The sequence below is a fragment of the Lithobates pipiens genome, unplaced genomic scaffold, assembly GCF_037356315.1.
Source record: "Lithobates pipiens isolate NorthernLeopardFrog02 unplaced genomic scaffold, aLitPip1_a1.2 Scaffold_8, whole genome shotgun sequence".
Lineage (NCBI taxonomy): Eukaryota > Metazoa > Chordata > Amphibia > Anura > Ranidae > Lithobates > Lithobates pipiens.
Window position 1 is genome coordinate 121751470 of NW_027507903.1, and position 26812 is coordinate 121778281.

The window sequence follows — 26812 nt, forward strand, 5'->3', positions numbered from 1 at the left end:
CCATCTAAGTACCCGAGTACCTATCACAGTTCATCTGAGTACCCGAGTACCTGTCACAGTCCATATGAGTACCCGAGTACCTCAGTACCTATCACATTCCATATGAGTACCCGAGTACCTGTCACAGTCCATATGAGTACCTGTCAGCGCCCTTCAGAATACCCGAATACCAGTCACCAGCCCATCAGAGTACCCGAGTACCTATCTGTAGCCCCTCAGAGTACCCGAGTACCTGTAATCAGGCCATCAGAGTACCCGAGTACCTGTCACCAGGCCATCAGAGTACCCGAGTACCTGTCACCAGCCCATCAGAGTACCCGAGTACCTGTCACAGTCCATCAGAATACCCGTGTACCTGTCACAGTCCGAGTACCCGAGTACCTGTCACAGTCCATCAGAATACCCGTGTACCTGTCACAGTCCATCAGAATACCCGTGTACCTGTCACAGTCCATCTGAGTACCAGAGTACCTGTCACAGTCCATCTGAGTACCCGTGTACCTGTCACAGTCCATATGAGTACCCGTGTACCTGTCACAGTCCATATGAGTACCCGAGTACCTCAGTACCTATCACATTCCATATGAGTACCCGAGTACCTGTCACAGTCCATATGAGTACCTGTCAGCACCCTTCAGAATACCCGAATACCAGTCACCAGCCCATCAGAGTACCCGAGTACCTATCTGTAGCCCCTCAGAGTACCCGAGTACCTGTAATCAGGCCATCAGAGTACACGAGTACCTGTCACCAGGCCATCAGAGTACCCGAGTACCTGTCACCAGCCCATCAGAGTACCCTGGTACCTATCTGTAGCCCCTCAGAGTACCCAAGTACCTGTCACCAGGCCATCAGAGTACCCAAGTACCTGTCACCAGGCCATCAGAGTACCCGAGTACCTGTCACCAGGCCAGAGTACCTGAGTACCTGTCACCAGCCCATCAGAGTAACCGAGTACCTGTCACCAACCCATCAGAGTACCTGAGTACCTTTCTGCAGCTCATAAAGTTACCAGAGTACCTGTCTCCAGCCCATCATCAGAGTACCCGAGTATATCTGCAGCCCATCAGAGTACCCGAGTACCTATCTGCAGCCCATCAAAGTACCCGAGTACCTATCTGCAGCCCATCAGAGTACCCGAGTACCTATCTGCAGCCCATCAGAGTACCCGAGTACCTATCTGCAGCCCATCAAAGTACCTGAGTACCTATCTGCAGCCCATCAGAGTACCCGAGTCCCTTTTTGCAGCCCATGCCTCATAGAATATATACGTTGGGGTGTTTTCTTTCCAAAATGGGGTCATCTTGTGGGTAATTCCACTGTCCTGGTGCTCAAGGACCTTCAAAAGTGTGATAGGTAGGAATGAAATGAGATGTGTAATGTATGCTCCTAGAACGCCTGAAGGTACTACTTCAATGTTGGGCCTCTATATGTTGCCAGGCTGTGTAAAAGTCTCACACATGTGATATTGCCATACTCGGGAAGAGTAGCAGAATATATTTTGGGGTGTATTTTTTGCTATACACATGCTATGTGTTAGAAATATCTTATAAATTGACAACTTTGTGTAAAAAAAAAAAAAAAGTTTTAATTCTTTTCCACATTTTCCAAAAACTTTTGGAAAAAAATTAACCATTCAAAAGATTTATTATTCCTCACAGATTATACATTGGGGTGTTTGCTTGCTAAAATTGGGTCATTTTGTGGGCAATTCCATTGTCCTGGTGCTCCAGGTCCTTCAAAAATGTAATAGGTGGTTGAGGAATGAGATGTGTCTCTGCTTGTAGAACGCCTGAAGGTGCTACTTCAATGTTGGGCCTTTTTATGTGGCCAGGCTGTGTAAAAGTCTCACAGATGTGGTATCGCCATGCTCGGGAAAAGTAGCAAAATGTATTTTGGGGTGTAATTTGTTGTATGCATATGCTGTGTGTGAGAAATAACCTGATAATTTGTCAATTTTGTAAAAAAAAAAAAAATCTTAATTTTGCATAGAATTGTGGGAACAAATGACAACTTAAAAAAAAACTCACCATGCTACTTACTTAATACCTTGGAATGTCTACGTTCTAAAAAGGGGTAATGTGGGGGGTATTTGTACTTTCCTGACTTGTTAGTGTCTCAAGAAATGAGATACACCCGATGTACTGAAGACCTGATCAGATGTGATCAATTTTCAGTGATTGGCACCATAGTTTGTAGACTCTATAACTTTCACAAAGACCAAATAATATACACTAATTTGGGTTATTTTTTACCAAAGATAAGTAGCAGTATAAATTATGGCCAAAATGTATGAAGAAAAATTACTAATTAGCTACATTTTATGACAGAAACCAAGAAAAAGGCATTTCTTTCACAAAATTGATGGTCCTTTTTTATTTCTAGCACAAAAAATAAAAAACCCACTAGTGATTAAATGCCACCAAAAGAAATCTCTATTTGTGTGAAAAAAAAGGACACAAGTTTCATATGGGTACAGTGTTGCATGACAGAATAATTGTCATTCAAACTGTCAGAGCGCTGAAAGCTGAAAATTGAGGTGGTTAAAGTAAAGGTTGAACAACAAAAAAAAAACATAATGTGCTAGCATGCAATTCTACAGAGGCTTCCATCTTCACCTGGTCTTTCTTCCCGGCTCGCCGTTTGAACGGCCAAACAGTGATAACATCATTCCCACGCATTTGTGCGGCAGTCATGGCTGCAGCACAGAACTCCGAAGGAATGGCACAGGAATGCTGTTCCTTCGAATCGCATGTGTCGGGGACGTCACTGGCTGCTGCTCACTAGAATAGGTGCTTACCTGTAGGTAAAATAAAAATTGGAGAGTTTACAACCACTTTAGTCAATTACAACATGTGTCCCCAACCTGCATTCCCTGTGATGTCACCTGAGGAGAAGAGGAAGTCCTATGAGGTGTTCTCTCCTGCCTGTACCCCTAAAGATGAGGCTTCCACACTTCCTCTAGTAACAAGCAGATAAGGGGAAGAGGGAAATCTTTCCCTCCCAAGCCACTCACTGTACAGGGTCCATACACCAGGTGACCCTGTTCTAACGCAACAAAACTCTGCCTAGGAACGTTTGCCATTTTATTTTTCAATAAAGTTTTATTAAAGGTATCTTATGAGCCTTTATGTCAGTTTCAACATTTTGAATAAAGTTTTTCAGAAAAAAAAGTTGACGTCATCACACTGCTGGCTACGGCGGAGTCAAGATGGCGGCCGCTGGGTCGGAGGGTGATGGGAGAAGAGGGGAATTGTCGCTTGGTTCGGTAAGCTGTGTAGTCGGGGTTTAGGGTGTTGCTCATTCCGGGCCGGCTTCACGGGTTTCTGACCTCCAGATGGTATGCATTGGTCATGCTGGTTACAAAGGGCCGCCCAGACATGGTGCGGAGTAGTCGGCTGTCCCCCTTTCTGTGCCTCTCTCTACCTGCATGTTATCTCCACGGCTGCCTGAGCTGAGCTCTGCTCCGCATCCTGTACATCCCTCCCCCCTACGGTCTGTAACAGCAACCGCAATGAACAATAGGCACCTGCTGAGGGAAGATGTGTCCTGTGTGTCAGCTGTCTATATATCCTAGAAACCTATAACACCCCCCCCCCTCCATATACAGCTCTCTGATCTGTCTGTATATATATATATATATATATATCCTCCCCATACACAGCGCTCTGATCTGTCTGTATATCTATATCTGCCCCCCCATACACAGCGCTCTGATCTGTCTGTATATCTATATCCCCCCATACACAGCGCTCTGACCTGTCTGTATATCTATATCCCCCCCCATACACAGCGCTCTGACCTGTCTGTATATCTATATCCCCCCCATACACAGCGCTCTGACCTGTTTGTATATCTATATCCCCTCCATCCACAGCGCTCTGACCTGTCTGTATATCTATATCCCCCCCATATACAGCGCTCTGACCTGTCTGTATATCTATATCCCCTCCATACACGGCGCTCTGACCTGTCTGTATATCTATATCCCCTCCATACACCGCGCTCTGATCTGTCTGTATGTATATCTATATCCCCTCCATACACAGCGCTCTGATCTGTCTGTATGTATATCTATATCCCCTCCATACACAGCGCTCTGATCTGTCTGTATGTATATCTATATCCCCTCCATACACAGCGCTCTGATCTGTCTGTATGTATATCTATATCCCCTCCATACACAGCGCTCTGATCTGTCTGTATGTATATCTATATCCCCTCCATACACAGCGCTCTGATCTGTCTGTATGTATATCTATATCCCCTCCATACACAGCGCTCTGATCTGTCTGTATGTATATCTATATCCCCTCCATACACAGCGCTCTGATCTGTCTGTATGTATATCTATATCCCCTCCATACACAGCGCTCTGATCTGTCTGTATGTATATCTATATCCCCTCCATACACAGCGCTCTGATCTGTCTGTATGTATATCTATATCCCCTCCATACACAGCGCTCTGATCTGTCTGTATGTATATCTATATCCCCTCCATACACAGCGCTCTGATCTGTCTGTATGTATATCTATATCCCCTCCATACACAGCGCTCTGATCTGTCTGTATGTATATCTATATCCCCTCCATACACAGCGCTCTGATCTGTCTGTATGTATATCTATATCCCCTCCATACACAGCGCTCTGATCTGTCTGTATGTATATCTATATCCCCTCCATACACAGCGCTCTGATCTGTCTGTATGTATATCTATATCCCCTCCATACACAGCGCTCTGACCTGTCTGTATGTATATCTATATCCCCTCCATACACAGCGCTCTGACCTGTCTGTATATCTATATCCCCTCCATACACAGCGCTCTGACCTGTCTGTATATCTATATCCCCTCCATACACAGCGCTCTGATCTGTCTGTATGTATATCTATATCCCCTCCATACACAGCGCTCTGATCTGTCTGTATGTATATCTATATCCCCTCCATACACAGCGCTCTGATCTGTCTGTATGTATATCTATATCCCCTCCATACACAGCGCTCTGACCTGTCTGTATGTATATCTATATCCCCTCCATACACAGCGCTCTGACCTGTCTGTCTATATCCCCTCCATACACAGCGATCTGATCTGTCTGTCTATATCTATAGCCCTCTCCCCACACAGCTCTCTGATCTGTCTGTATATCTATATCCCTCTCCCCACACAGCTCTCTGATCTGTCTGTGTGTATATATATATATATATATATATATATATATATATATTCCCCCCCCCCCCATACACAGCACTCTGATCTGTCTGCATATCTATATCCCTCTTCCCACACAGCGCTCTGATCTGTCTGTATATCTATTAGGGCTGCAACTAACGATTATTTTCATAATCGAATAGTTGGCCGATTATTGTTTAGATTAATTGGTTAATAACCTTTTAAAAACAAAAAAGTGGGTCAAATTGACGTTCATTTTCAACCACAGTGATGGGAAAATTTGGAAATAGAAAACTTCTTAGTCAAAGGAATTTTCGGATAATGTATGTGGTTTTCGTTCAGAAATGACATTCATTTTAAAAACAGAATGTTAAAAACAAGTGAAAAGTCTCAAACAAAATTCTTTCATTCAGCGAATGTACAAAGATTTTTCATCTGAAAATTGATCTGTGTGGCCAGCATAAGGCTCGGTACACACCTATGCAGTTTGCCTTTGATCTGTTTCTGCAGTGCTTTTTGCTGTGCATTTTTATTTTTGCACACGTGATTTTATTGCAATTAGCATTTTTGCATTTTTTTTGGGCAGATTAAAAAACACAAATTGCTGCAAAAACGCATTACATACTTTTCTGCAGCTTCTCCATTGAAGTATATTGAACCAATAAAGAATCATTTTGTGTTAAAAGTCCCTGACCCTTTCAGATGTGAATGTGTCCCATAGGAAACCATGTAAATGAACTGTAGTGTATTTCTGCAAAAAACACCAATAAACATATAGGTGTGAAGCAGATCTAAGACATTTAGTAACATAATGGGGTTAAAAAAAAGCTAAAATTAGCCCTTCATAGTAGAAAAAAAGCAGATAATCACCACTGTAAGGGGTTCATTTATTTTACTGTAGAACAGTGAAAGTAATATTTACAGTAGCGATTATTTGCTCTTTTTGTACTATAAAGGGCTCATTTTAGTTTTTTTTTAACCCCCATTATGTTACTGGCCGATTGATTTATGAAAATAGTAATCTATTCATTTCATAATCGATTAGGTGTCGCTTAATCGATTAGTTGTTTCAGCCCTAATATCTATATCCCTCTCCCCACACAGCGCTCTGATCTGTCTGTATATCTCTATCCCTCTCCCCTCCATACTCGGCTCTCTGATCTGTCTGGGGGGTCTTGTCCTGCACTGCCATACATAGAGCACATTGGAAATGCACACACTGAGGGCTATTTTACACCAGAGGCAGATAGGTGCATGCATAAATGCAGTACGAGCAAATAAAACAAATGTATTCCGATGAGCCCAGTTAACACCTTTGCAGGGTCTTTCACATGCATATAAGAAAGGTGCAGCATGTAATTTTCTTCTCCAAATGCGCACACAAATGCATTCAAACTTGTAAATGCAATTAAAACGTAAAATAAGTGAAAGAATTTATTCCCAAAACACATTGAAAATGCATAAAAACATGCTGAAATTGTGGTTTAAATTGTTACTAAACCCACAACAGTAAAATCAGTCTGTATATGCAGTAAAACATGCTTGTTATAATCACTGTGGAACCTATGGGTTTAATCCTCTGCATTGTGTAAAAAGACTGTTTGATCCTGTATGCACAGATTCTTCCATTCTTCCATTCTTCCACTTCCTCCAATCCATCTCCTGATAAGATAGAGCCTGTGGAGTCACTTTGCACGTTCTAATTTTGGTGTGTATGGCTAGAGAGGTTTTTTTTTTTTTTTTTTTCGCTTCTTGGGAGTGTGCATGTGATCAGCATAGGGCCTATCAGCACTGTCCAGACGGAGGGTTGGGGTACTGCAGCCTCATAGAGACAGAGTGGATTGAAAACAAGCTTTAACCAGACACTGATAGAAGTCACAGGACTGCTATATACCACTGATGATAGCAGTTGATATTTACAAAAATAATAGCATTGCAATGTTTGTTGTACTGTGGGAGACCATATATAGTGAATATAGTGTCCTGGGTTTAGTAACACTTTAAGTTCTGGTTAAAACCAGAATTACACAGGAACGCACCTTTTTTTTTTTTTTATTTTTTTTTATTTTTTTGCCCATTCAGTTGACTAGGCTGAAATCACACTGGATCACACCAAATGTAGTGCATGCACTGCATTTAAAAATGCACTGTAGCCAGATTACGAGGTACCAATGCGATCTGGAGCAGACAATTGGACTGCACTTGCAATCTGCTTTTGGGGTGTTGTTAGGGTTACATTGACACCCGCACCAGATCGCACTCCTAATGCAATTTGAATGTAGTGTGGGATAAACGCACCACATCCTGCAGTGAAAGGGGCCCTAATGAGCCTTCACACCAGATACAGTCAGGTGCATTGTAAATGCAATATGAGCACATTTTGCAAGAAAAATGCATGTATTCTAATCAACCTAGTTGACCTCACTGCAGTGCTTCCATGTGCATTGGAAAAGAGTAAAAAATGACAGCATGCTGCCTTTTTCTGCACTAGAGCACACCACAAATGCTCATGCTCATGATCATGTGTAAACACAACTTGGTAAAAGAAAATAAAATAGATTAAAATGCATGGTGAATGCAGAGATTGTGGTCTAAATGGCCATTATATAGTTTCCTGTCATACAGAGAAGCCACTAAGACGCTGCCTACAGTAGCTGGGGGGGGGGGGGGTTCTCTAAACCAGGGGTCTCCAAACTTACTAAAACTTTAGTGCCAGTTTACTGTCCTTCAGACTAGTGGGAGTATACAATGCCATATCTTTGGTGTCCGTGAGAGGTTTTGTGCTCCATTGTTTGTGTCATTGGGAATAATTGTGCCCATCACTGGACCTCATTGTTGGTCTCATTGGTAGGAATTGTGCTCCAGCGTTGGTCTCATTGGGAGGAAATGTTCCCCATTAATGTGTCGGTGGGAGGAATTGTGCCCCATTGTTGGTGTCGGTGGGAGGAATTGTGCCCCATTGTTGGTGTCGGTGGGAGGAATTGTGCCCCATTGTTGGTGTCGGTGGGAGGAATTGTGCCCCATTGTTGGTGTCGGTGGGAGGAATTGTGCCCCATTGTTGGTGTCGGTGGGAGGAATTGTGCCCCATTGTTGGTGTCGGTGGGAGGAATTGTGCCCCATTGTTGGTGTCGGTGGGAGGAATTGTGCCCCATTGTTGGTGTCGGTGGGAGGAATTGTGCCCCATTGTTGGTGTTTGGGGGAGGAATTCTCCCTCCTATATATGCATTACTCCTTCCTAATAGAGCTGCACAATTAATCGTCAACAATTGTTATCGTGATCTTGACTAAAGTTTCACAATTCTTTCTGTGCAAAGAATTCTCTCCTCTTCTGAAGCCAAAGAAAGGAAGAGAAAAACTGGGAATCAAAACATTCTTTATCAGTTGAACTGATAAATATAAACATTGTAACAATTTGACTTCTGTGTGTAAGTGAAAAAAGTTTAACCACTTCAGCCCCGGACCAATTAACAGCCCAAGGACCAGAGATCTTTTTACAATTTCGCACTGCTTTAACTGGTAATTGCGCGGTCATGCAATGTTGTACCCAAACGAAATTTGTGTCCTTTTCTTCCCACAAATAGAGCTTTCTTTTGATGGTATTTGATTGCCTCTGCGATTTTATTTTTTTATTTTTTGCGATATAAATGGAAAAAGACCGAAAATTTAGAGAAAAAATTATATTTTCTACTTTTTGTTATAAGAAAAATCAAACTCAATTTTAGTCATACATTTAGGGCAAAATTTATTCAGCCACATGTCTTTAGTAAAAAAAAATGTCAATAAGCGTTATATATTTATTGGTTTGCGAAAAAGTTATAGCGTCTACAAACTAGAGTACATTTTCTGGAATTTACACAGCTTTTAAAGAGGAAGTAAACCCTTTCAAACCACTTTGACCTACAGGTAAGCCTAGATTAAGGCTTACCTGTAGGTCCAAGCAATATCTCCTAAACCTATATGGTTTAGGAGATATTTGCCCGAAAATGGGCACCGCTGTCTACGGCACATGCGCCGTAGACAGCGGCGCGCAGGCGCACTAAATGCGGCAAGTCCAAGAATGGATCTGCCTAATTTGTCGACTCCCGTGCGCATGCGCGGGAGTGACGTCATCGCGGCTTCGCCGAATGGCAGCGGCGGAGCTGCGAGACGCGACTCCCGTGCGCACGCGCGGGAGTGACGTCATCGCGGCTTCGCCGTTGTCATTCGTCGGAGCTGCGAGACGCCACCAGCAAGATGGATGCGGCGGACTACAGGGGACAGCGGCGACTTCGCTGGCTCCTGTGTCAGGTAAGTGACACATAACGAGCTACTATGCGATGCATAGTAGTCCATTATGCTTTACCTTTGCAGGGAAAAAAAGAGGAAGTAAACCCATCAGGGTTTACTTCCTCTTTAATTTACGACTGCCTATCTCATTTCTTGAGGTGCTAAAATGGCAGGGCAGTACAACCCCCCCCCCCCCCCCCAAATGACCCCATTTTGGAAAGTAGACACCCCAAGGAAGTTGTGGAGAGGCATGTTGAGCCCATTGAATATTTTTTTTTTTGTCCCAAGTGATTGAATAATGACACAAAAAAAAAAAAAGTTTACAAAAAGTTGTCACTAAATGATATATTACAACAAAAAAAGAGAGGGGGTCCCCTGGGGGTGGACTTTTAAGGCACGTACAAATTATAATAGTATACAAATTATTTTATTTTACCAACAAAAGGTAATTGAATATACAGTATACATTAAAAAGTACACCAACAGGTATATATACAACCAGTATTGATGCTATGTCGTATCATTCATGTCAAATGAATGATACGACATAGCATCAATACTGGTTGTATATATACCTGTTGGTGTACTTTTTAATGTATACTGTATATTCAATGACCTTTTGTTGGTTTTATGTAATAAAATAATTTGTATACTATTATAATTTGTACGTGCCTTAAAAGTCCACCCCCAGGGGACCCCCTCTCTTTTTTTGTTGTGATGTTTTAGGATGTGGCACAACAAATTTACGTGACCCTGTCATACCCTCTCTTTTTTCTAAATGATATATTGCTCACACATGCCATAGTTATATGTGGAATTGCACCCCAAAATAGATTCTGCTGCTTCTGAGTATGGGGATACCACATATGTGGGACTTTTTGGGAGTCTAGCTGCGTACGGCACCCCGAAAACCAATCACTGCCTTCAGGATTTCTAAGGGTGCAAATTTTTGATTTCACTCCTCACTACCTATCACCGTTTCGAAGGCCATAAAATGCCAAAATAGCACAAAACACCCCCAAATGACCCCATTTTGGAAAGTAGACACCCCAAGCTATTTACTGAGAGGCATGTCGAGTCCATGAAATATTTTATATTTTGCCACAAGTTGCAGAAATTTTAAATTTTTTTTTTTTTTGCACAAAGTTGTCACTAAATGATATATTGCTCACACATGCTATGGGCATAAGTCAAATTACACCCCCAAAATAAATTCTGCTGCTTCTCCCGAGTACGGGGATACCACATGTGGGGGACTTTTTGGGAGCCTAGCCACGTACGGGACCCCGAAAACCAAGCACTGCCTTCCGGATTTAAATATAAAACGCTACCAAAAAAAAACTGTTAGCGATCACAGGGATCAGGCCTGACTCTGCGATCGCTGCAGTTATGTGTTTAGTGTTTTGTAAGTGACAGTGATCGATCGATACTGCACTTGGGTGGGCTGGGCAGAGGGGCAAAACGCAGGTGCCAGCAGGTATCTGGGTTGATCCCGCTAACAATGCGTTTTTTTGGAACCCTAAACTGCTGGGGACGCTAGTATAGATCCGATCAGATCAGATATTGATCTGTTCAGATTCTATACCACTACGGGAGGTCTATGCTTTGCGTGTGGGTGTTAGCGGTACTGGCACTAACCTAGCGCTGCCTGGGGCGACGCAGACCCTGACCCTAAAACCTAATTGATATCACCCGCCGGGTGATCAGGGGGTTAAACCTTTATTGGGTAATAAATGGTGGGTGCCCTGATGCTATAAAAAGCAAACTAACCAGAGTCGCCCGTAACACTTATACGGTGATCACTGGTGAAAGGGTTAACTAGGGGCAATCAGGGGGTTAAAACCATTATTGGGTAGTATATCGGGGTACCTAGCGCTATAAAAACCTGGCAGTGGACCTAAAAAAAGAACTAGATACCTAGCGACACTAATGCAGCGATCAGAAAAATGATCGCTTAGTGACACTGGCAAAAGGGAGTGAAAGGGTTAACTCTAGGGGCAATCAGGGTGTTAAACCTTTATTGGGGGGTGGTAGGGGGCTACCCTGGACCTAACACTAACTGCCCTGACAGTTTTTACTTTTACAACTGACACTGAATGCAGTGATCAGTAAATAAATGATCACTGCAATCAGTGACACTGTGACGGGGGGGGATGGGGGGGGGGGGGTTGTGTGCCTGTGTGTACCTACATGTCAGTGTAGTGTTGGTGCACACTTACTTTCTGTCTTCTCCTCATAGTCCGGTCAAAAAGACCGCCCCGAGGAGAATGACATCACTTCCTCCCTGCCTGTGTTTACTATACACAGAGGGAGGAAGCTTCTCATTCGCCAGGAGCGATCGAGAGGGGATGGCCATCCCCTCATCTCGGATCGCTCCCGAAGCGAAACGGACCGCCGTATCCAGCGAGAGGGGGTCCGATCGGACCCCCCTACCCGCTGGAAGGCAAGCACGTACATGTACGTGCTTGTGCCTGCCGGTGCCATTGCGATGACGTACAATGGCAATACGGCGGTCCTTAAGTGGTTAAACACTAAACCTTTTTCTGACATGTGTTGGTTTTCATGTTAAACTCTTTCTAGCAAAAAAAAATAAAAAATTTCTTAGAATCCCCAAACATTATATCTATTTTTTTTTTTTCTTTAGTAGAGACCCTAGAGAATAAAATAGTGGTTGCAATATTTTATGTCACACTGTATTTGTGCAGCAGTCTTTCAAATGCAATTTTTTTTTTTTTAAGAAAATTACTTTAACCAGTAGTTGGCCCGATTTATTAAAATTTTTTTTTTTTGTATAATGTGAAAGACACTTTTTTTTTTTACAGTGCGAGAATCGTGATCTTTTTATTCTATGGAAAAAAAATCGTGATTCTCATTTTGGCCATAATCGTGCAGCTCTAGGCGGTAAGCAGACACACACCCAGACCTTAAAGCGGGAGTAAACCCGCAGATGTTTTTTTATTTTTTTATTTTTTTCTACCTGCAAAGGAAAAGGCATAATGAGCTAGTATGCACCGCATACTAGCTCATTATGAAATACTTACCTTAGAACGAGGCCCCGACTTCTGGTCCGATCTACGCCGAGGGAGCTGTAGTTCATATGGATAAGTAAGTGTATATCCCATAAATACATCAATCATCTTAAAAGAAATATAGAAAATGTATTATTCAGTACATATAAAATTGAAAATCAAAAAAGACAAAGGGGCAACTATAGGCCCATATTCATAGAAAACCAGAGATGAATAAGGAAGATTATAGCCACAATATCACACATGCTACACAGGATCTGCCAACATGTTTTCGCTGTGTATGCCGCTTCTTCAGGGCTTTACTATCCATGTGTAAATCAAAACATAATTCGTAGTAACACATCCATATCTTGTATCAAAATATACACATAAAATATCTTGTCCCCTGGTAGGAACGTGGGACACACAGAAAAAGGGGAAAGAGAAGAGATAATAACCGCAAACAATAAAAATAAATACCTGGAATGTTAGATGTGTTCAAACTAGGGGGAGACTAAAATAAATTCCTCACCTTGCAGGTTTGGTCAGGTACGGTGCATAAATAGGACCCAATCACCATATATCCTAGCTGTTGTAAGATATAGGAAAACCTAGTTAAAAAAAAAAACCCCAAAGGGGAGCGAGGGGGGGGGGGGGGGTGAAACCTCATAACGAAAAACCGCCAACAGAATAGCAGGGTAAACCGAAACCAGAAAAGGGACCAAAGCTGTAAACAGCCATTGTTGCATTACCCTGTATAAGAGAGATTTCTTTATGAAACGGCTTAAAGAATGTTCTAAGCATTAAGGAGCAAAGCTCAAAGTAGGATCCAAAGTCAATCTAAGCCAACATCGTCCAAAGGGAAGGGCACTACAGCGTATACAAAGTAAGATACATATGATGATATATCCTCTCTTTTGGCTCCTTTTTTTGAGCTAATGGTCCCATACTGATGGGCTGTGAACAATTGGCCAATTGAGAGAGGGCTCACCCAGCTCCGCAATGACCGCCTTTTAAGGGCTGTTCTGTGCGGGGATAGTGCGCTGGACGAATGCAACAAACACGAACATAGTGACGTTTCAACGTACTGACAATACTTCAAAAGAGGACGTTCAATTACTCCAGCGCCACCTTTGGTCAACTTCTGTATTGTCTGATCTTTTGCATTGGTTCTGAGCATGTGTGTTTGTACTTTGTACAAAAGTCCGATGGTTTTGTGTACACACGATCAGACTTTGCTCCATCGGACTTATGTTGTCAAAAAGTTTGTCAGTTCGCACAGCCAACAAAAGTCCGATGAAAAAGTTTGTCCGATGGAGCGTACACACGGTTGGATGTTGCTCCAAAACGGCTAATTTGCATGTTGTCAAAAAGTCTGATCGTGTGTATGGGCCTTAAGGATCTCTCTTATACAGGTTAGTGCAGCAATGACTGTTTACACCTTTTTGTTATTCTTTTCTTTTTTTTTTTTATTCTTTCCTGAGAGTCCCCCTGTTTCTACCAGGAGACAGGATATTGTACATATGTATATTTTAATATAGGATATGGATGTGTTACTAATTATGTTTTGTTTATATATGTATTGGATGTTTTTTGATTTGCACACGGATAACGAAGCAACATGCACCGCAAAACATGTTGACAGATACTGTGTAACACGTGTGATGTGGCTGTAGTCTTCCTTATTCATATCTGTTTTTATATGTATATGGGCCTATCGTTGCCTTTTTGTCTTTTTTGGGTTTCAAGTTTATATGTGTAGGAAGGTCCCCGGCCTCCTTCAGTCTAATGAGAACCTCCAGGGCCAGAGATAGCTGACATCCTTCTGTATATGGTGGGTTGCAAGGCATAGTTGGAGTGATGCAAGTTAGATTCATGGGCGCCAGACACTTCTTCAATGCAAAGAGAGTTTATTTCTCTTAAACAGAATTTAGAGTGCGAGGGTTAGGGTCAGGACACCCTTAAATAGTTGCAATATTAATTGGCAGACCCTGAGACTTCTACAGGAAGACAGCCATGCAGGGAAAGGCATCCAGCAAGACTCCACATCTGCATGTGTAGGAGTGCTGTCTCCTGTGGCAACAGTCTAACAGTTTCTAACACAAGTGTAACAGTTCCTTCACATCCACTACAATCACTTCTTGTAGTTCTTCCGCCCACTGAGCTCCCAGTCTCTCTCACAATAGACTAGATGATTCGCCGCCACTGAATCCCTTGAGCTCTTCCAATCTTCACTGTAGTATCTTCCTCAAGCGTCACCCCGGCTTCTCTGCTGGGTCCTTAGCTTGGTACTCAAGATACTTCTCGAGCTTCACTCCACTGCCCTGCTTGGTCCCTGGCTTGACACACAAGGCTGCTCTGCAAGCGTCTCCTCCAGATGGTGAGAGCACTGCTCTAGTACTTGCTTCAACTACTCACTGTGGTCCGTGGTAATAAGGTGGATGGTCCCTTAGTGGCGACAGCTTCCCCACTACCTCCGACCGCAACAGGTTCTCCGGCCAGAGGAACCATCATTTCTGGTTGGACTGCAAGCCGAAATCCCAACCCTGTGCGTTTCTCTTGCTTCTGGATAGGCCCTCAGACAGCCTGGGATATGCTCAAACTCCGGCCTAGCAGCCCAGGCAATACAACACGCGTCCACCCAGACAGCCGTCCAGGTGGCACAGAACCCCAATCACCTGACACAACCTAAATGTATAGGTTCTCCCAGCAGGCCAAGGGATTTAAGAAATCCCCTGCCTATTGGCTGAGTTACCCCATATACTCCTAATCTGTCCTGTCCTTGTTTGCCCTTGTCCTATCTAATATCACCAGATGCCCCGGCCACCCAGTGGCAGAAGCGAGAAGTGCAGCAATTCCAGCCTTAGGGTGAACTCCATTGATCCTCAACAATTAGAGCCCTTTCACAGCGAGGGCGTTAGAAATGGCGCCTGCAATTTGCCCTCAAACTGCTGAACCATTTATTCCAGTGTGAAAGCCCCGAGGGCTTTCACACCAGAGCGGTGCGCTGACAGGATGTCAGGAAAAGTCCTGCCAGCAGCTTCTTTGGAGCGGTGAAGGAGCGGTGTATTTACCACTTATCAGGCTGGTGCTTCCTATGGTTGGGCTCTATCTGACGCCTCTTTTATGGGCCCTCACCTTTGAATATCTATCACTTCTCTGTCGCTAATGCTAAAAATGATTTTTATTATTAACCTCCGAGGTCTTTCAGGCACAAAAGCCAACTAGGGATGGGAGCAATCTACTACTATTCTCAGCTGGCGGGTATCTAAGACACCCGGAGCCAATATATTCTTTAGAGCAGGTGCCTTTTTTTTATACAAATTTAGGGTGGGGAGGTTAAAAACTTACCCAACACCTTTTTATCTTTCTGTAAAATATGAAACTTTTTTTTTTTTATAATTCCCTTCACTTTTTAAAACCCCTTATCTATACATCTAACATCCTCCATTTTTTTTTTATCTATTATTGGCTGTAACTAGGGATGCACCGAATGGGTTTTTTGGTGCCGATACCGAAAATAAATCTTCCTTGATCCCGAAAACCGATACCGAAACAGCACCGACTATTTTTAAAAAATATTTTTAAACAGGAGCTGGCCAGAGACTGCGGGCATGCTACAGGAGCTGGCCAGAGACTGCGGGCATGCTACAGGAGCTGGCCAGAGACTGCGGGCATGCTACAGGAGCTGGCCAGAGACTGCGGGCATGCTACAGGAGATCAACGCAGCCTCACTGTGCCCAGCAGCCTACCAGGGCCCACCATGTAGCCTGCCTGTGCCTCACCAGTGCATATAAACATACACACATGCGTGCATACATATAAACATGCACACATACAAACATATATATATATATATATATAGACAGTCTTTTTTTTTTTTTTTTTTATTGGCAGCTACAGCTCTGTACATTAATCTCCATGCTGGGTACTGCACTCTAGGCTGAGGCAGAGAGCACAGCACACACTGCTAGACACCTCTCCTTTTGGTTTCACTTTCACAGTAAACTTCGTGCCAAGCTCCTGCACAGCCGATTTACACATCGGCTGAGGTGACATATGCAGCCACCGCTGTGGAGAGGGGGACTTTAGAGCGAGACCCCACAGGCTGACTGCAGCATAGGTGAGGAGGGAGGGGAGGAGGAGAGCTAAAGATAGAATGACACCCCTGTGATGGGCGGCACCGGAGGCGGGGCCAAGCCCCGCCCCATTTTTGGCACCAGTATCGGCGGAAATTCTCTTTTGGCTTTTTGCCGAAAGGGCCATTTTCGGCCGATATGTTTCGCGGCCAAAATTTCGGTGCATCCCTAGCTGTAACCCTTCTGTAGAAACCTTTTTTCCAGTATCTGACTGTTGTAAATATGTTGATAATTGTGTTGATAAGTGACTGTCTTTTTGCTTATGATTGACTGGCTTTTTGACCTCCCCTATAGTTGATTACTAGGCCGATCACATCCCTTCTGGGTACCGCAATGTTAAAGAGGTTCCCATGGTGATAGATGAAGAGGTTATTTGAGTGCTGGTTGTGTGTCGGCTCCCTGCCTACTGAGGAAGCACAATCACAAGTAGAGGTCGACCGATATATCGGCCGATATTTGCCGTTTTTTAATTAATCGGCATCGGCCGATTGAGCTGATAAAAAGGCAGATTTAAAACAGCGGGACTTGGAAATGACTTCTGTAATAGAAGTCAGTGTAAGTTGCCTGAGTCGTCATAGAAACGACTTTCCTCCTCTCTGGGCAGCCTGCCAAGAAAAGAACAGAAAGATACAATGTTTACACTTATGAATGAATGAAGTCATCTCAGTGTGTAGAAGTTCTCAGTTTAACCATTTAAAGACTAAATCTTTTCTGACACTTGTTGCTTACAAGTCCTGTATTTTCTGCCAGAAAATCACTTAGACCCCCCAAAAAGTATATATATATTTTTTTAGCAGAGATCTTAGGGAATAAAATAGCGGTTGTTGCAACATTTTATGTCACACGGCATTTGCGCAGAGGTCTTTCAAATGCATTTTTTTGGGGGGGAAAAAAAATACACTAAATGATAAAAAAAAAACTAAAACAGTAAAGTTAGTAAAATTTTTTTCGTCCAAAAGTTTTGAGTACTTGTTTTTATTTTATAGGCTGCTTGCACACTGGAGCGGGCAGACGTTGATGGTAAAATGTTGCTAGTTTTAGCAGTGCTTTACCATCATTTTAGCGGTGCTATTCGGCTGCTAGTGGGGCGCATATAATCCTAGCTAGCGGCCGAAGAAGTGGTTAAATGCGCCTGTGAAGCACCGCTGCCAAATCGCATTGCATGCGCTTGGGCAGTGGTGCCCATTAATATCAATGGGCAGGAGTGGTGGAGAAGCGGTATACACCACTCCAAACGTGCTGCTTACATCGCCTCAGTGTGAAAGCACTCTGTCTTTCACACAGACTGCAGGGGAGACGTTTTGCAGGCACTTTACAGGCGCTATTTTTAGCCCAAAAGCGCCTAAAAAAACGCCCCAGTGGGAAAGGTGTCTCGGTTTTATGAGATGAAGGGGGATAAAAAAATAAAATAAAAAATAAATTAAAAAAAATCGGCCTAACATATCGGCCCAAAAAAATCGGCATCATATATCGGCCGCCGGCCGCCATGATTTCTAAATATCGGCATCGGCCAGAGAAAAATCCATATCGGTCGACCTCTACCCTGGGGCCTCCATCATCTACCGGAATCTGGACATTCAACTGGGCTCTACGTATATTAATGCTGGTAGACCTGTTCGGGATAAATCCCGACTGGTCAGAATGGATGAGCGTGTGAATAAACTTTTTTAAACGTGTTGCCAGTAGTTTCGCTAGGATCTTTACGTCAGTGCAAAGCAGCGAAATCGGACGATACAAAGCAGGATCCATAGGGTCTTTCCCCTCCTTGGGGAGAACCACTATATTAGCTTCCAGCATTGAGGAAGGCAGCGTCCCCGCCTCCAAAGCCTGGGTCAATGCCTCCAGCAACTCCGGCAGCAGGACCTCGCCATATTTCTTATAAACCTCGATAGGAAACCCATCAGGTCCTGGTGATTTTAGATTGGGCATCTCCGCCACCGTTTTTTTACGAAGTTCATCAATTGTTATTGGGGCCTCCATTGCCATAAAATCTTCTACTGATAATGTTGGTATACTTATATTTCCTAAAAATTTAACCGCCGTTCCCCCCTCTCCCCCCCTCTGAGATTTATATAGAGAACGATAATGGTGAAATATATTTTTAATCATAATAGGATCAGAAGTGATCTCCCCCTGTGGGGTCCTGACCGCTAGTACCGTTGAAGGGGCAGTGTTTGTTTTAACCAATAGACAATAAGCGACCCACTTTTTCACCCTCCCCAAAATTCACCTGTCTCTGAAGTATACATCTATTATCTATCTTTCTCCTGATAGTCATCGTATAGTCTTGCTGCTTTTCTATCCATACCTTCTGAGTAAATGGGGTTGAGCTAATAATATACTGCTGTTCTGCCCCTAGTACTGCCTTCTTGGCCTGCTCTTCCTGGTTCCTCATAGCTTTATTTCCAGCAATTTGCTGGATAAAGAGTCCCCTTAGAAAAGCTTTTAGTGAGTCCCAAATTGCTCCCGCCGATGCAGTACCCGCATTAATATAAATAAAGTATTTCAGTTCGATTATTAAACGCTCTGGATTGTCCAGCATCTCTAACCATGAAGGATCAATTTTCCATTGCCCAGGGTATTGCTTGTTCCCCACAATAAGCGTCAATGTTAAAGGGGAATGGTCTGAAATCCCCCTTGGGCCATATTGTACTGCCTCCACCAAGGCCAAAGCTTGGCTATTCACCAGGGCCATATCTAATCTAGATAAAGTAAGAAAAGACGTTGAAAAACAGGAATATTGTCGCTCTAACGGGTACCGGGTACGCCACGAGTCGCATAATCCCACTTCCTGCAGAAAGCGAGGCAATCTCGTCTCGTTCCCTGCCGTTGTTGAAACTACCGTTGGGAATCTATCTAAGGACTTATTCAAGACTTCATTAAAATCCCCCACTGCTATTACAGGGATATCCAATTTATCTATTGTAAATAATATTAGCTCGTGTAAAATCTCCAATTTAAATGGAGGTGGAGCATATATATTTGCTATCACATATGGGTTATTTTCAATACAGCAATATAAAAAAATGTAACGACCCTTTGCGTCTATACGACTGTTATAGCAAGAAAACAAAACCTCCCTATCGATCAAAATGCTCACCCCTCTTGCATATGAAGAAAACACCGAATGAAATTGGGTTTGGAATTTCCGGCCATGCAGGAGCGGGACCGTCTCAGCGGTCAGATGTGTCTCCTGTAAGCAAAGCAATCCGGGCCCTAGGCCCTCTAGTACTGATAGCACCACAGCTCTCTTGGTCGGATCTCCCAAACCCTGGACAGTCCATGACATTACCTTTAATTCTTTTTGGCTGCATCACGTACTAATAACCTATGTAATGAGCAGGTTGCGACAAAGAACAGAGAAAAAAAAAATAGAGAAGGAGGAAAGAAAAAAGACCTTCTCCTTCCCACATAATTACGTTCGTGTCATTCCCAAATACATAAATTTGATTATTGTCCCCCAAATTGTGGTATCTCCTCTCACCTCCTCCCAAGAGGTAAATCCTTAATCTTGTGTATACATATATTAGTGCTCTATTTCCCAACCTTCCCACCTTACCCCTCCCTTTCCCTAAACTTAGAACCACCCCCCTCCCCACCCTCCCATCTCGCCCTACAGGGCTCCCCCCTAGGAGTTGACCCATGACCTTCCTACACCTCATCCACCTCTTACTTGCACTATCTCTACTTAGTGCATCAATCAACAACCAAACCCAAAACGAGGGGCACAAATGCACCCCTCTACACTCACCCATAAGTATTCTGTTATCTTCAATCCCTCAAAGTACAGCGCCCCCCCCCCCCCCTCTTTTTTATACATATAGTGAACGTGCAAATAAATATTAATATCTCGTACCCTATCTTTACCCCCCTCATCCCCCACACAGCAAATTACAAACGGTAAAGTTATTAAATCATGAAAACCAACCCAGTTACATAGGTATAACACTACTTTAAGTCGCCCCAGGCCAGACGACTTGCCGGGGCCAATCAGAGAATGAGCTCTCGGGGGGGGAACTCCTTTTTGAGAGCTGATAATTCTCTTAGAGTCCCCTCCGTATAGACGGAGATCCGACTTGGAGGCGACCTCCATTGAAATCAATGGGTACCGGTCGCCTACAAGTCGGATTGAAGTAGTACAGGAACCTTTTCTGAATTCGGAGCGACTTCAGTAGTGTGCATTAAGACGGCTCTCATTCACTTACATTGATTTCTACATGTTGTGCGACCTGAGGTGACTTGGGGCGACTTGAAGTCGGATCTGAGTCACCCCTGTGTGAAGCGGCTCTTACTGTAGCACACCGTCAGTCAGCTGGTGTTCTGGGATCTGTATTTTGAAAAGAAGTGTGATACTAGTTATCCCAAGTCTGTGGAGGGTCTAGAGGTTGTCTCAACATGTTTTTCCTACACCTGTTCCCAGCATGCTGTGTTGAACTGTGGAATCATCTGACTTCCCTCGTGTCATTTCAGTAATCTGTCCAGTTCTGCAGGGATAAGAAGCTGGGATGAAAGTGTTTCCAGACCAGACAAAGGTCATTTGAAAACCCTAGATGGTCACTGATTGTTTTTTTTTTTTTTTTTTTTTTTTTTTTTTTTTTTTTTTTTCTGGCGTTGAGTATTAAAGTGGTTGTAAACCCTTACAAACCACTTTGACCTACAGGTAAGCCTAGATTTAAGGCTTACTTGTAGGTCCAAGAAATATCTCCTAAACCTACATGGTGTAGGAGATATTTACAAAAAGACAGGCACCGCTGTCTACGGCGCATGCACCATAGACAGCGGCGCACAGGTTCACTGAGCACGCTGCAGATCACAGCGATATGCCGCTCGTGTTGGCTCCCGTGCGCATGCGCGGGAGTGACGTCATCGCTTCTCCGGCGAATCACAGCGCCGGAGCAGCGAGACACGGAAGTCACTCCGGGATAAATGGCAGCGGTGAAGATAGAGGAGGACCGCTTCGGGGGCTTCATTCTCAGGTAAGTTATTCATAATGAGCTAGTATGCTATGCATACTAGCTCATTATGCCTTTGCCTTGCAGGTTGCATTTTTTTTTATTTTTTTTTAAAGTACCTTTACTTCCTCTTTAATACCAAACATGTAATATATTCCATTTTACTAATCATAATACCTCATGTACACGGCTGTTGCTAAACGGACGTTTAGGAGCAGTTATGCCTTTTTATTTAGCTGCCCCTGAACTCTCCTCTGTTATCTGTCCATATACACAGGGTCATTTACAGTCCTTTCCATGCAGTTGAGTTTAGAGGCATTTTGTGGAAAGCGGAAAATGTCTAAACGCGGTAACTCATTTAGTTTACAAGCGTTTTTCATTTTTGGCTATTTGAAAAAAATAAAAATAATAAAGTTTGCTAAACTACAGCCATTAATGGAGCTGAGGCTGCCTAGTGGTGATTTTGGAAACTGCAGAGGATCCTTATACTTGTGAGCTCCCAGTTTGGAACATGATGACCGATTTTAATATTACCTACCTACAGTGCTTGGATGAGTCATACATCATATGCTTGTTGTTCACCTGTTTCTTGTAAGAAGATATATTTGACAGCAAATGTGTGTTTATTATACACTCAAGTTGGTGGGGGTTCTTCATTTTTACGTTCACCTGTATCCACTGTCTCCTCATCGGTCTCTTGCCCTCAGCGCTGCGATTGGGCTTTCTTATATTTTGATACACTTCAATGAATGTATTTTTGTCAGCTGCTCTATTCATCGTTTAACTACTTGCCGCCCACACTATAGCCAAAAGACGGCTGCAGCGTGGGCCTTATTTGCCGGGACATCCTTCCGACTAAGCAATGTCTGCACAACCCAGCGGGCTGCTCATGGCCCGCTCTGTGATCACCAAGTCTGAGACTCGGCTGATCACAGTGCAGAGTAAGGGGTCGATCCTGATCCCCCTTACCACGTGATCAGCTGTCGGGCAATGACGGCTGATCACGTGATGTAAACCAAAGCACGGTAATCACTTTTTTTTTATTTTTCTCCTCGCGTTATCAGCCGACTTCTGTCAGAGGGACATCGGGCAGAAAGCTGCGGCTGCATTTTCTGTGCCCACCAGTGTCAGGTTCTGGTGCCCACTGTGCCACCTATCAGTACCCATCAATGCCCACCAGTGCTGCCAATCAATGCCCATCAGAGTCTCATTATCAGTGCTACTTCTCAGTGCTTATAAGTTCCACCTATCAGTGCCGCCCATCAGCGCACATCAATGAAAGATTGCCTGTTTTCAAAATTTTATATGAAACAGTTTTATGTTTTTTTTTTTTTTTTTTTTTTCGGTCTTATTTTATTTTATTGAGCAAAAAATAAATAACCCAGCAGCAATTAAATACCACCAAAAGAAAGCTCTATCTGTGCGAAAAGAATAATAAAAATTTCATTTGGGTACACTGTAGCATGACCATGCAATTGTCAGAGTGACGGAGCTGAAAATTGGCCTGGGCAGGAAGGGGGTTTAAGTGCCCAGTAAACAATTGGTTAATATTCATGATAAATTTTAGCATGGATATTATACTATGTTAAATACACTAACGTTTGAAACCAAACTCCAGCAATACTTTATAAACCGTTACAGCAAGCAGTAGTTTCCTTTTAGAAATAAAAGCTTTTCCATAAAAGGTGATTTATTGTAAGCACCAATGCAAGGGTTACATGGCTTGTCTCATCTCTGTAAGTGATGCATTCTGCTGGAGAGTTGCTTGTTTTGAAAAACAGACTTGCTGGCTAATTGCCATCAAAATATGGTCTTTTTGTGGGTGTTTCCACTGTCCTGGTGCTCCAGGACCTCCAAAAATGTGATGGGCAGTCAGAAAATTAGCTGCATCATTTTACATGTAATTTATGTTTTTTGAAAGCCCAAAGGATCTCTTTGTATTTTTGGCCCCTCCATGTGGTTAGGCAGTGAAAAAGTCTCACACATAGTATTCCCATCATCAGGAGGTATAGCAGAATGTGTTTTGGGGTGTAATTCTAAAGCCTCATACACACGATCTGATTGTCCCGCGGGAATTGTGTGATGACAGACTGGTGGTGGAAAACCGTTTGTACGCTCCATTAGACAATTGTATGGCAGGCTTTCAAATTTTCCACGGACAAATGTCTGTCAGATTTTCCAAGCGTGTGTACACAAGTCTGTCAAACAAAAGTCCAAAGTACAGACATGCATGCTCGGAAGCAAAGATGAGCCGGAAACGGTCGGTCTTGTAAACTAGCGTTCGTAATGGAGAATTAACATTCGTGACGTGGCAAATTATGAAATCTCGAAAAACCAGTGCACATTCTCTTTAACCACATGCCGACCAGTTGTACTGCGGCAGCATGGCTAGGCTGCGCAAAAAACTTAGGTAGCATAAACGGCCACTAGGGGGCTCTTGTCACATCTGACATTTTTGACACATCTTTGGGACCATTGTCATTTATACAGCAATCGGTGCTATACAAATGCACTGATTCCTGTGTAAATGACACTGGCAGTAAAGGGGTTAACCACTAGGGGGCAGTGTAAGGGTTAAGTATGTCCTGGGGAGTGATTCTAACTGGGGGGCATGGCTATGTGTGACACGTCACTGATCTCTGCTCCCGATCACAGGGAGCAGAGATCAGTGACACTGCCACTAGGCAAAACAGGGAGATGCTTGTTTACATTAGCATCTCCCCGTTCTTCCTCTCCATGAGGCAATTGTAGGTATCCCCGCGGCGATTGAGTCCACGTGACCCGACTCGCGGAGGTCCCGGCTGGCGCGCGCATGCAATGGCACAGCGGCAAATTTAAAGGGACGTACAGGTGCGCCCATTTTCCCAGCCGTGCCATTCTGCCGACGTACATCTGCGTGCACCGGCCTCTTACTAAATACTTTAGACTGTCTACTTTCCAAAAGGGGTCATTTGGGGGGTATTTGTACTGCTGGCATTTCCTTCTCACCAGAGGTTTCTGTGGTTCAAAGTAGAACAGAAGCATTTTCAGTTAATAGCCTTGCCCTTCGGGCTTGCTACAGCACCTCGGGTATTCACTAAGGTAATAGCCCCACCTCTAGTCAGGTAAAGGGCACAGGGCATAACTGTCTTGGCTTACTTAGACGATCTATTGTTAAAGAGGAGCTGCACCTAAAAAAAAAATATTAAAAGCCAGCAGCTACTAATATTGCAGCTGCTGACTTTTAATAATATCACACTTACCTGTCCCAGGTTCCAGCGATGTCGGCGGCAGATAACGAGCGATCGCTCGTCTCGCTGCAGCCACCGCCGCCATCCTCTGTCAGGGAATCGGGAAGTGAAGCATGAGGGCTTCACTGCCCGGTTCCCTACTGCGCTTCTCTTATGGTCCCCCGCTGTGTCTCTGGGAACTGTGTGTTTCCCAGAACACAACGGGGGGGGCGGAGCCATGCGGGGGTGGGCGGAGCCATGCGGCGGTCTGGCCGGAAGTGGGTGCAGATACCTGGATTATCCAGGTAACTGCACCCCCCTCCCCCCCGAAAGGTGCCGATTGTGGCACCGGAGGGGGGAGGGATAATACTAGCGGAACTTCCCCTTTAGGGTGAAGAACCGCTTTAATAGACCAGTCAGTGGCTTGCTTGCTTGAAGCAAGGTGTAACCATCACAAGCAGTTACCTGGAAGGTTTGGGTTGGATTCTCAACCTAAAGAAATCCTCCTTAAAGCCACTAAGGCTGGAGTATCTGGGCCTGATCATAGATACAGCCCAGAAAAGGGGTGTTCTTGCCTCCCACAAGGATCAGCTCCATACAGGAGCTGGTGAGGATGATCAGGTTGAAGAGAAATCCTTCAATTCGCCTTTGCATGAGGTTGTTAAGGAAGATAGTAGCTTCATTCGAAGCAGTTCCCTATGCTCAATTCTGTTCGAAACTGAAAGCAGTATTCTGTCTGCTTGGAACAAAGCGATTCAAGCTTTAGACTTGCCAATGTGGCTGTCCCCATGAGTGTCCCAAAGCCTCAGTTGGTGGTTACTATCTTGGAACCTGCTGAAGGGAAAGTCCTTCAGATCAATTATCTGGAAGGTAGTAACGACAGATGCCAGCCTTTAAGGCTGGGGGAGTAGGAGCCTTGCCCATCGACATCCTAGAGATTCCGGCAGTGTATCTGGCTCTAGAAACCTGGACCTCCCAGGTTAAAGAATTGGCCTGCCAGGATCCAGTCCGACAATGCCACGGCTGTGGCATATATCAATCACAAGGGGTCACCAAGAGTCTCTCAGCTCAGAGAGAGGTGAACCAGATTCTAACTTGGACAGAAGAGAATGTCCCATGTCTATCGGCAGTTTTCATTCCGGAAGTAGAGAATTGGCAGGTGGACTATCAAAGTCGCCGGCAGTTATTCCCAGGAGAATGGTCTCTTCACCCCAAGGTGTTTCAGGCTGTTTGCCAAAGATGGGGGACTCCGGACGTAGACCTTCTAGCATCCAGATTCAACACTAAGCTAGTCAACTTTGCATCCAGGACAGGGGACCCACTCGCATACGGAACAGATGCGTTGGCAACCCGTGGGTTCAGTTTTTACTGATCTATGCACTTTTCCCCCATTCAGTTGCTACCTTAAGTTCTTTGCAGGGTCAAGCTGGAAAGAAAATCGGTAATACTGGTAGCACCAGTATGGCCCAGAAGGTCATGGTACGCAGAGATCGTAAGGATGGCAGTGGAGGGTCCAGGGCTCTTCCCGCTAAGGCCAGACCTGCTATCTCAGGGGCCGATATTCCACCCTACTTTACGAACGCTAAATTTAACGGCTTGGCTCTTGAGACCCACATTCTGAATGAACGTGGGCTTTCCAGGTCAGTTATCTCTACTTTGATTAATGCTAGGAAGCCAGCTTCTAGAGCTATATATTATAGAGCCTGGAAAGCTTATGTTTCCTGGTGTGAGTCCAAGGGTTGGTACCCTCGGAGATATATCATAGGCAGAATTCTTACCTTTCTACAATTAAGCGTAGAGATGAAGTTGGCCCTGAGTACTATTAAGGGCCAAGTCTCAGCCTTATCAATTTTTATTTCAAAGACTGCTTGCTATGCATTCTTTAGTCCAGGGTTTCATGCAAGGAGTGCTGCGGATTAATCCGCCAGTTAAATCACTCTTAAGCCCTTGGGACTTAAATTTAGTTTTGTCAGTGTTACAAAAACAGCCATTCGAACCGTTGCAGCATGTTCCCTTAGTCCTTCTGATATTTTCGTTTGCTATATCCTCAGCATGGA

At 44.0% G+C, this 26812-nt stretch overlaps 1 protein-coding gene across 2 annotated transcripts in view; it reads left to right on the forward strand.

Moving 5' to 3' along the window:
• The first annotated feature begins 3125 nt into the window (after nt 1–3125).
• IREB2 (iron responsive element binding protein 2) overlaps nt 3126–26812 on the forward strand; it is a 77004-nt gene continuing 53317 nt past the window's right edge. Inside the window, exon 1 of one of the 2 annotated variants that reach the window (XM_077472291.1) lies at nt 3126–3268. In XM_077472291.1, coding sequence (XP_077328417.1) covers nt 3212–3268 — 57 coding nt within the window. In that variant the 5' untranslated portion in view covers nt 3126–3211. The remainder of the gene's footprint in view (nt 3269–26812) is intronic. The other variant, XM_077472292.1, reaches the window with a different exon arrangement.